Source organism: Mandrillus leucophaeus, unplaced genomic scaffold (genome assembly GCF_000951045.1).
Source record: "Mandrillus leucophaeus isolate KB7577 unplaced genomic scaffold, Mleu.le_1.0 Scaffold159, whole genome shotgun sequence".
Lineage (NCBI taxonomy): Eukaryota > Metazoa > Chordata > Mammalia > Primates > Cercopithecidae > Mandrillus > Mandrillus leucophaeus.
Genome location: NW_012101576.1, coordinates 1,099,170 through 1,111,174, shown reverse-complemented (window position 1 = coordinate 1,111,174; position 12,005 = coordinate 1,099,170). Strand labels below are relative to the sequence as shown.

Here is a 12,005-nt window from a genome sequence, read left to right as displayed (position 1 = left end):
TGAAATACAATCAATCATAGGTTGACTGTAGTAGTTCAGCAAAAAGCAATTAAGCATCCTTTTAAAAAAGCATTTTAGTTCTTTCCTGAGCTGGATACAGCCCCTACTGGCTCCCAAGAGCCAATGGTTACATTTTAGAATTTTGCCTGCAGTTGTTAAGCATTGGTTATTAAAATTGAATCATATATATACACAGTATACTTGAGACATATATATCTCAAGTATACTGTGAGAATCAATTGGCTATATGGGATTTACAATAAAGTATTTATATCTTATTATTTGTTAATTGTGTTATATGTTCTTGCTATCAGCAAAATTTACAACAAACATGTACAGCTGAATGCATAATTTCTTCCCAGAAGAGTGGACTGCTAAACATTTACCAGCACACCACTGGATTGGGAGAATGGGGAGAAAGGGGGAAATATTTTTAAACCAAAGAAGGAAGTCTGATGTTTTTTCATTTGGTTTTTCAGTTTGCTTTCAGCATCCAACTGCCACAGTGAGCTTTAAGTACCTGCCTGCAGATGTTAATGCCCAAATAGCTCTGGTAAAACACACATGCCCTCTCCCCACTACTAAGAATTAAAAGCACTTTACTTGAAAAAAAATCAACTTTATTTTTTCTAGGTTTAAAAAAAATAGAACCAGCTATTAATTTTTGTTGAGAAAACGCTTCTTTTGGTGTTCATGTCTAAACTTCTGAAAAGGTGATCTGGTTACTAAAATCACCCCAAATGCATTCATAAACCAGATCCACGTGTGACCAGCCCTTTACAAAAATTAATTACAGTTGCCACAGCCTTTACATTCATTCTTATCACACGTTACAACATGCAGATAACACAAAGAAAGGTCAACAAGCTGAAGTAAACATTACAGCATCAGGAAAATGAAAACCCATCTGTATAAAATAAATACAATTTTGTAATAATTGTAAAGAAAATGAAAGCACTTAATAAAAATAATGGCAGTTGAATGTATAACTGTTTCATCACTCAATCATAAAATAAGTTACTGTAAAATGCATAGACTCCTTACACGTAAAGAATGTGTGCATCACAGTCATGTGTTCAACAGTTTTACACAATAAAAATAAAGCCATTCAAGATATGTGTGCATACTTTGCAACTAGAATACACTTAAAAAATGTTTGCTCTTTAAACTGTCTTAAAAAAATATTAAATGTAAAAACCCTCAGATGGAAATTTTGCAGAAAAACCCATATTTTATCTTCCATATGGCTACAGTCACCCTTCCCCAACAGTTCAGCACCCTCAGCTTATTCCCAGGGTCCAGTTCCTAATTGTTGGGGAGTGGTGCAAAATGATTACAATAAAGCACCAACCAATGACTGCTCCAGAGAATACCCAGCCCCTCTGCGATCTGGAAATCTCTAACTTAGATGGTTTTGGTCCCAAACATATTAGTCTCTACCCTTCCTGCTGCCCACTGCTGCTTTTGACTTTGTTCTTCATGTTAACAGATATAAGGCTCATAGCACTGCAGAGCAAAAGAACCTAACAAACCATTTTTATCCATCCTCTGTGGACCAGAGCTGAACACACTCATAATGATAACTCTGGAGTAAAGTCCTGTGTAATGACTTCAAAAAAAGAACAAAAAAACAATTAACTCTTCCTACTCAGTAGTGCAAATAAAACATTTTCTTTTCAAATATAAAAATAATCCAAGAAGACTATCCATGATTAAAGGCTACTCTGTATGATTAGCCAGGTCCAACTAGTTCAGAAGAGTCTTTAGGGAAGTGATTGTCAAAAAACACTCAGACAAATCCACAAGAAGTGAGCAACATGAGCAAAGAATGAAGAGGCATTCTTAACATGAATCCAAGACAGTAATGCTCGAATAATGCTCCCAGGTTTACATTTGGTGATTTCAGATTTCATTTTCATAAAAAGGCTTGAGAACAATGCCAATACTGTCAACTATTGATTATTCAGGGATGCTTTTCTAACCCATAGATTATTCAGGCTTCTGTATTTACTCTTCCTGATAGCTGTTTGTCTTTCCATATAATTTCACTACTCATTAACACAGTCATAAATATATAGGCAAAAAAACCCTAAGAAACAACTTAAACCATTTAATTAGTAAGCATCCCTAGAAAAAAAAATGAGTCTGATGAGAGTAAGAATTCAAACTCCTAAATAAAAGTAATTTTTGATTTACCTATCATTTATTACCAGATTATCTATCCAGAAATTAATTAATCTAGTAATCCTTCCTTTACAGTGGAAAGTTAAGGATTGGTTGTAATATTAAAGACTAATATGATAGATCTGAACTCACAGCTATCTTCTTTTTTAATATACTTTTGGAATTCTCAGTGAATTTGTTTGCTTACCCAACACATTATTTTCCGTTCTGTAATTTTTCTTTACTTTCCGTTACTTATAGGTCTCTCTGCCATTTAAGTATAGGTCACCACCAATAATTGTTTCTGAAGTTAAGGGTGACCTGCTGGCTTGGTCACTTTTGTAGTGACTGGACCTGCCTGTGGTCATGCAGATCTCCAATCACTGTAACTCATCAGTACCAAGATTCCAGTAATGGATTCTCAACCTTGTCTGCCCTGGGAATCTAGGCAGTCTAGCCAAGACCAAGAAGAGCTGAGCTTCTACAAGCTACTGATATAAAACTGGCATAGTTTTATTTTTTTTCCTCTTGACAAAATATATACACTTTAAACGTCCTTTCATCTCCCTTCACAAAGTACAAATTAGGAATTTTTCTTCAGTTTTGTACAGTGGCATATTGCTGCTTCCCCAAATTGCCATATAAGAACACTGATTCTCTCTTTACCTTCTCTAGTGAAAGCAGAAGAACTCCAGTTACTGATAAGGAAAGCACTACCAATGCTTTCAAACATATTTTGCAAATAGAAGAGAGAGAACATGTTAAATAATCAAAGAGGGATAGGGCACATCAAATACACATCTATTTATAACTCACAAAAATATTTTCAAAAATTAACTCACATATCTATTGGTATTTGCCACCCTGGAGACTGTGAAAATGATACTGCACTTGAAAAGTAAAGCATCTTATAGGATAGTTTAATGTGTACAGTATATTTAACAATATCATGTTCCTTTGGAGCACAGTGATGTCAAAAGTGGCCCTCAGCCACATTTATGTATGCATGTTCGCATTTATTTTTGGATAGGAGAACTGGTCACTCTACCCTGTGGCTTGCTGTAGCAATGAGGAAAAGGTCTGTCAGCTAGGACTGTGCACGCTGTCTTTGACAGTGAGCAACTTCTCCCCCAGATGGTTGACTAATCCCTCAAGTGAACAATTTCATTTCATCCAGTAATTTAGTGGTGCTTGCTGGGCCTCAAACAGAAGCATCATTAAGCTTCTACTGGACTTTCTGTCATCATCCATACCTCTAAATTGAGATTGGTTTCACTTATTCACTGTCACTGTAGAACACATAACGAAATGCTTAGATTTCAAAAAAATTGCATTTTATAACAACCAGTCCCCAAACCAAACACATTAACACTGTCTTCTGCATTTTACCAGTGGTAGTATAATATTCAATGAGGTATTTCAGTTAATGCATCATTCTCTTTCACATACGCACTGAGCTATCCTAAATATGAAGCTGCTCTGGGCTTTTATTTGGTGTTGCTTTACCTTTCCCACATAACTGGGGAAAACTCATATCTTCTCTGTGTTTTTGGTTTATTTAAAAATAGAAAACATTAACCTTTTTTTGTTTAATAGCCTACTTCTCAAAATTGTTATCTGTGTGATTAGTGACAACGGGGGAATCTACAACGCTCATATCACAGTAAACTACCACTGACTTACTAGGATCTTAATAGTCTTACAATCCCAAACAAAAACCCTACTCATCTCACTGATGCAGTACCAGCACTTTTGGAGAAGGGTGTGGTTCTCTTATGAGGTAAATTGTACAAACATAGCAATGTATTTCTAAAAAATGTTTTCTAGAAATAGAAACTTGACTTTACCCTCTTCAAAAGCAACTGGAGGCTGGGCGCAGTGGCTCACGCCTGTAATCCTAGCATTTTGGGAGGCCGAGGCAGGCGGATCACCTGAGGTCAGGAGTTTGAGGTCAGCCTGGCCAACACGGTGAAACCCCGTCTCTACTAAAAGTTCAAAAATTAGCAGGGCACGATGGTGGGTGTCTGTAGTCCCAGCCACTCGGGAGGCTAAGGCAGGAGAATCGCTCGAACCCGGGAGGCAGAGACTGCAGTGAGCTGAGATCATGCCACTGCCCTACAGTCTGGGCGACAGAGTAAGACTCTGTCTTAAAAAAAAAAAAAAAGAAAAGAAAAAGCAACTGGAAGAGATTGGGGGAGCCTTTTGTGCTGGTCTCTTTCCTAATTACACTCACCCTGACAGGTGCAGCTCCTTGATGTGATGATTCAACAGACCACTGTCTGCACAGGTCCTTGGGGTGCCACAGGAGAACCAGTCACCATTATAGGCCACTAGCTCTTATTTTTCTATAAACTAGCCTATTTCCCCTTAAACTGATCATTTAAATGTTCTATATTAATTTGTTTCAACCATCCCCAAATGCATTTAGTGCCAATGTCAAAATGGAAAAAATAAAGCCTCTGAGCTGCAACAGAGGGATCACGTCAGGGTGGTGTCCAAGGCAGGATGGTGCTGGAGAGCATCGGCAGGCAAATAAACACACAGAGACAAGACAGTTCTCGAGAACCTCACACACTGCTATGCTCCCATTTGTTTTCAGGCTGTATTACTAATTCTTTGCTATATCTGCATCTCAAAAAAGTGCATTTTGTAAAATTACCAATTTATGATATGCCTCTGATACAAAATGAGAAATCAGATAAGGAAAAGCACGAGTGCATGTAAACACAGTGTTGGATCGAGCTAGCCTTTGTAAAGAACACATCCAGTACCAGAAGGGGTCCAGTGGACACTGCTTTTCCCCCAGAGAATGTCAACAATGTACCTCAGTTAGCTGTTGAAGACTTGAGTTTGTTACTGCAAATGACAGGGAAAGAGTTCTTCGCGAGGTGCCAACCAGCTCCCCTCAAGGTTACTGAGCTGGTGGAAATGTGGGCGTTCTAGAGTACTGCCCTAATATAGACTACAGGTAAGAGGGATGAATATACCTTTCTGGGCTTCAACTAAATTGTCAAGTGTAACTGGTGGCAACAGAATTTCTCTCAGATAGTCTTCTAGGATGATTTTATGATTTCCTCTTCTCCAAATGTGATGTTTGCTTAAATATGTGATAGAGTGTATCTTTTTAAAACATGTTCTTAAAATATATTAGCAGGTCATTATATTACTAATCCTCATTTTAGTAGAGTTTTAAAATATCCCAAAGGGGGATAAATACTAATCCATCCATTGAATTTCTTTTTCTTTTTCTTTTTTTTTAAATATATTCTGATTTGCACATGTAAAATAACGCACACTTATGAAAGAAAGTCTCAACTCCTATGGTGACCTTGACAAGTCCACGTCAATTCCTAAAACAGGCAATGGTAAAAATACTGAATGATGTTGTACCACATATAGCCTGACAAAAATGCAAAAGACTGTATGAGAAATATCCACATGTTGCTGAGGGTCATCTCCCTGGAAACAGCTTCCTTATGGCCCTTGGAAGGTGGAAAAGCTCCTAAAAGACAAGATAGAAATATTAGCTTGTTTTACTCTGTAGCGGTAGGTCTCCTGGAATAAAAGTTGAATATTAGCTTAACTAGAGTTGTACATGTGTGTGTTAAAGCACCTTCAGTGACTTTCCAGGGCCCCAGAGGAGAGATTTTACTTGAAATATAATTTCCATACTACCTAGCCCCTTCTTGCATCTGAGCCTCCGCTTTTTCTCTGCCTGCAATGCTCTCCTCCTCCACTTAGTGAATAGCTGGCTCATGTGCATCCTTTCCATATCAGAAAAAATACTCCCCTTCCCATCTCTTTATTTCCTTCCTGGAACTTTTCCCAATTGGTCATGATCCCGATTCTCTTTCTTTTTGCAGACGTGTTTGCCACGTCTCCCACTGGAATATAATCTGCATGAGAACAGGCACTCTAGTTGCCTTGTCTCTGCTGGATCCCTAGAGATTCCCACAGTGGTCAGGACCCAGGATTATGTGAGATTGATATGAAATAATTTCTGAAATAGCATACTTTATGCTGATTCCTCTATTTACAAATTGTTTTTTGTCAAAAAAGTAGTTGTATAACACTGACATTATTTTCAAAAGGCAATATGCTTTATGAAATATATCTTAATAATAAAAGAGATACAAAGTAAACAGATGTCTTTAAATTCGTTTCTGGAAAGGAATGCTAGATCACTTCATAGAGCAATATTACCTAAGGTCATCGTGATAACACTCTTTAGCATTTCAAATAGTCTTTGTCCTTACTGATAATCCTCAGGGTAAGCTGATTCATGAGGGGATTTGCTTCTCACAAGCAATTTACGGAGTGCATTTTCAAGTTTCAAGATCTAATATGCAAACAGCTTTCTTTAAGAGAGGCTTCCATTATTGTTGCTATCATTTAGCAACTATTTAAAGGTTACTGTGTACCTGTTTCATAAAAATGTGATAAGAGGTCTTCTTTTTCAACAAACCGTTGATAGAGCCAAGTGGTAAGGTCATCAGTTTCCAGGGGTACATCTTTAATTGGAAAGATCCTTTTAAGGGTTAGAAGAAAAGAACAAAAACTACTTTAATTCAGAAGTCAAAATTATTCAGAACCACAACTTATGATGAAAAGCTGAATAAAATTGTGTTATCATCTTCTGCTTTAGCAAGGGTTGGTTTCTTCAGCTTTTCAGGTATCTTGGTTATTAAAAATTGTTGACTATACAACAGAGTTCATTTATGCATTCATTCAAACATTTACTAGCCTACTATGTTAGGTCCAGTGTTAGATGCTGAAAACATACTATTAAATTACATTATATCTATGAATAACTACAGAGAATAACTATGTCTTCCCATGTTTGTGGGTTTAAGTAGAAATGGTATTTAGAACAGACGAAGTTTTAAAATGCAGTTAAATCAGGATGTTCAGTCATTTAGTTAAATGTCAGGCAATGTTCTTTTGGTGGGAAAGTCTGAGAAGCACAGAGACTCAGCCCAAATTGGTAATATTAGTAGTATCAGAGAAATTGCTTTCATGAATGGGATAACTTTTACTGGTTGGGAGTGGCTACTGGAACAGTATGCTCAAGACCTGAGACCATGTCCTAACTCACCAGGAAACACTATTGTGATTCATGATACCCATGGACTGAGAGGGGACAGGCAGCATGAGGACTACGTATTTGCTGACCTTGAAAAATAGTTTTATTTTTTGTTTTCCAATTTAGTGGGGGATTTTATTTTGTCCCCTTTATCAAACATATAAAGGCACACAGTTTAAAAAGTCAGCAAAAAACATATTTGTATGAAAAAATGGGAGTCCTGTCCCTCTTCCCTTCATTTCTGCCCTCCCCAGAATTGATTATTGCCTTTTTCAGCTGATTATCTTGGTATTTATCACCATGCTTCTTCTTTTCTAGGCCTTCTCTACTGACTTCCCACTATGGAAGATGAGGATGAAGTTCTTTCCTCTTCCTATTCCCATAACATATGCACATTCTTCCCATCTTCCCAATACAGTTGTAGAGTAATTTCAGTTAGCTCAATATTAGGCATTTATATTAATATAATCATGTAAATATATTCATTGCTAAGTCACGGAGTAAATCATGGCTACTTTTCCTTTCTTTACCAATTTTTTATTTTCCCTGGATTGAGCAATTATGTATCATTTTTCATTTTGCTTAATTTTCCATGTACATGTAACAAATTCAACCATAAGCTCTCAGGCAATTGTCTATAATCAATGCTCTAAATCAGGTTTATAAGTTTTTTTTTAAAGGGCCAAACAGAAAATATTCTACGCTTTGCAGGTATGAAAATAAATAAAATTTAAAAGCTATTGGAATCCCCAAAACACTTTAAATCTTGAGAGAGATGTGACCTTGATCTGAGTCACGTAGCACGTAGTTGCAACTTCTGCTTCTTATAGATTAATTCTCCTCCTCATTGTTCTTGTTCTGTAAATGACTAGGAGACACCAAAGATCAGACCTCCTGCCCTTCTAATCTCTTACCTTTGTTATAGATTAACCACCTCCTTTATTGTCCTGTACCTAACTCAGACCAGATGGTACAAAAGACCTCATGATGGTGACACCTTCGGTGTGGAATGCTAAATATACCTTTCCAGAAAGAAAAAGACCACCTTGCCCAATCAGATCACTGTAACTATGCATTAAACCTTATGTAGAAAGGTGTTGAAATTTTGTTAAGCTTCCCTAAACCTTGTCTATATAAACAACCCCAAACTTCTACACTTTGGAATACTGACTTCCAATTTTTGGAATCTGTGCTTCCTGGGTGGCTGTCCTCAAGCTTTGTGCTCTAATAATCTCTACATTTGACATATTTCCTGAATCTTATTTAAAGTTGACACAAGCTATACTATCTCTGTCACAACTACTCAATTCTGTCTTTGTAGTATGAAAGCAGCCAGAGACAATGTATAAACAATACACAGTAACTGTGTTCAAATAAAATTTTATTTAAAAAACAGGCAGTGGGCAGGCAGACGTGTGGTCTAAATCTTTCTCCTAAGCAATCCCCTTGCATCAGACATCCTTTCAATTTCACCTTCCTAAAGAAATTTCACCCAGATGCTGCCTGTAGTCTCACATTAGGAGGTCCCTTCACCATTGTCCTGGTGAGTCCCTGCACTCCTAAATCGAACAGAATGTTAACTATACCTCATGTCTTTCTCTTTCACTGATTACTTTTGATGAGGACATCCTTTAGCAGTTTCTTGAGAAAGAGCACTTGAAATCTTGGATGTCTGTCAATGTCTTTTTTCTGTCCTCAAACTTGGTTGATAGTTTGGTTAGATATGGGATTCGAGGTTAAAAATCATTTTCTTCCATCTCTTATCTTTCTGACCTCCTTTCTGGGAGATTTCTTATTTAACTTCTAAATGTTTTATGGCATTTTAATTTCCTTTATTGTATTTTATTTTTATTTTGCTTTTTCACTTTTTTTCTTTTTATAAATTAATAAATTGCTCACACTCAGGTCTTCTTAATTTTTAAGAGCTCTTATTGTTCTGAGTGTTTCTTTTTTATAGTATGCTATTATTGTTTTATTGTTACAATATCTTATGTTTATAATACGTTTTTAAAATTATAATGGAAATTTTTAAACATTTGCAAGAGGAGAGAAAAAGGTTAATGAACCCCCATGTACTATTAGGAATTCTAGAAGCAGACCTTGCCCTGTGTAGTCTGGTCCTCCATGTCACCTTCTTGTGTTTGCTTTAGTCTTTATCTTTCAAGAGTTCAGGTCTGTTAGATTATTAGTTATCTGACATTCTTTGTTGTTCCATCACATTTACAGATACGGGACTGAATGGCTGATTAAAAGCTCTCAGTTTATGAGTGGAGTCTGTTGCCTGTTTACCCTCACTGAGGATTATCTTGGCTGGGCCATTTAAATTGGTCTCTTCTCTTAAACTTACCCGCTTCTCCAAAGAAAGATCCTCTGATTTCCTGCTTAGAGAGTGAAGGCCCGATTGCTAGCTTTCTGGTAACCAGTGAAATAAGAGGGCTGGGAATCTTAGCACTCAGCACACTGACATCACTTCACCATGCTGTTTTCATTATGGGACCTCTGCCTCAGTTGTATTTGTTGTTCCTCAGTCCACAGAGCCCCTATTTCCCTCTCCAGAGTAAGCCTCCAATGTTTGCCAGGGTAGGGAAAAATAATTACCCAGCTGTGGGATATAGGGTAGGGGTTGGGGTATCTGCATTCTTCTTAAACAGATTTCAACCAGTCTTCCCAAGTTTAGTAATGCTTTCAACCTCATTTCCACAGGTGCTGATGCTGCCAGACTTTTGGAAGTTCTATGGTACAAGGTTGGCTTATGGCTTTCCCACAGCTGGCTTGGGGTTCTGTTATGTTATTTACTGCTCGTTCTTTTTTCCAACTTCCCAACTTTTGCTGCCATTGTCTTTCAGACTGTTCTCATCTTTGTGGGTTTACACCTTTAAAAACCCATTTAGTGTTATTTTATGGGGGTTTTAGGAGAGCAGGAAGTAGACATGAGTCCAATCTACTATGTCTTTTGAAAAGTTCACCTGTTATTTCTGAAAGATCTAAAATGATTTGCTATATTTGGCCAGGGCCTACCACTTGTCATTCTTAAAAGGGCCTCCGTTGCTATTTTGGGTTTAGGCAAAATGAGTGTTGGTTACTTACTAGGGGTTTGAAAATTATAATGATGCATACCATCATAAAAACATTTCAGGCCAGGCGCGGTGGCTCACATCTGTAATCCCAGCACTTTGGGAGGCCAAGGCGGGTGGATCACAAGGTCTGGAGTTCAAGACCAGCCTGGCCAAGATGGTGAAACCCTGTCTCTACTAAAAATACAAAAACTAGCTGGGCATGGCAGATGCCTGTAATCCCAGCTACTAGGTAGGCTGAGGCAGAGAACTGCTTGAACCCGGGAGGCAGAGGTTGCAGTAAGCCAAGATGGCGCCACTGCACTCCAGCCCGGGTGACAGAGTGAGACTCAGTCTCGAAAAAAAAGGCCTGGCACAGTGGCTCAAGCCTGTAATCCCACCTTTGGGAAGCCAAGGCGGGTGGATCACGAGGTCAGGAGATCGAGACCATCCTGGCTAACACAGTGAAACCCTGTCTCTACTAAAAATACAAAAGAATTAGCCGGGCATGGCGGCGTGCGCCTGTAGTCCCAGTTACTTGGGAGGCTGAGGCAGAAGAATTGCTCAAACCCGGGAGGTGAAGGTTGCAGTGAGCCGGGATCACACCACTGCACTCCAGCCTGGGTGACAGAGCGAGACTCCGTATCAAAAAAATGAACAAACAAAAAAACAAACAAAAAACATTTAAAAAAATTCTATAGTATAGTCAGAACATGAAGTTTAGACCAGCAAATAAATACTGAAAAAATAATCAGAAAAGAATATTACTTATGAATTACATTACAATGATATGTCTTTCTCTTGTTATTTAAACATTTAAATATCAGATTGGAGGAGCATTTTAAAACCGAAATTTAAGTGCGAGTAGACAGAAAAAAAATAGAGGAAAGAAGGAAGGAGTGTGGCATGAAAAATCTATTAAAAATCAATTTGAAAAACACACAGGGCCGGGCATGGTGGCTCACGCCTGTAATCCCAGTACTTTGGGAGACTGAGGTACAAGACTCCATCTCAAAAAAGAAAAAAAAAAAAAAAAAGGAACTCACATGCATTTGATTAAAATTTTACTTTCAAAAATTTGAAAGGATGAAAGATAACCAAAATAGAGTTTTATTTACACAGAAATAACTCCCATTCTTAATAATCTTCTATCTCCCAAAATACAATACTACATTGCTCTACATCAGTAATATAAAAGCATTTTGGTTGATGAAATATTTTAATGGAGTGGGAGATCCTAAGGTCCAGAAACTTCAAGTTGCAGCTTGCTGCTATAAAATCCCCTATCATCTGCCTCGCGCCTATAATCTCAGCACTTCGGGAGGCCGAGGCGGGTGGATCACGAGGTCAGGAGTTCAAGACCAGCCTGGCCAATATGGTGAAACCCCGTCTTTACTAAAAATACAAAAACTTGCTCGGTGTGGTGGCATGCGCCTGTAATTCCAGCTACTCGGGAAGCTGAAGCAGGAGAATTGCTTGAACCCAGGAGGAGGAGGTTGCAGTGAGCCGAGATTGTGCCACTGTACTCCAGCCTGGGCAATAGAGGGAGACTCCATCTCAAAAAAACAAAACAAAACAAAACAAAAAACAAAAACAAAAAACCACCCCTATCATCCCTTATTATCACAACTTGAATTTACCATTGCTCTGAATAAGCTAACAACAGAAGGATGAATTAAAAAATGTCTTTTTTTTTTTTTTTTTGA

At 37.9% G+C, this 12,005-nt stretch overlaps 1 protein-coding gene across 1 annotated transcript in view; it reads right to left on the bottom strand.

The window, feature by feature from the left end:
* Positions 1–607: 607 nt before the first annotated feature.
* Positions 608–12,005, bottom strand: part of LPGAT1 (lysophosphatidylglycerol acyltransferase 1) — a 96,031-nt gene continuing 84,633 nt past the window's right edge. Inside the window, exons 7-8 of the mRNA XM_011975789.1 lie at positions 6,585–6,691; positions 608–5,665 (exon numbers count right to left, since the gene is read on the bottom strand). Of these exons, the coding sequence (XP_011831179.1) occupies positions 5,514–5,665; positions 6,585–6,691 (259 nt within the window). The 3' untranslated portion in view covers positions 608–5,513. The remainder of the gene's footprint in view (positions 5,666–6,584; positions 6,692–12,005) is intronic.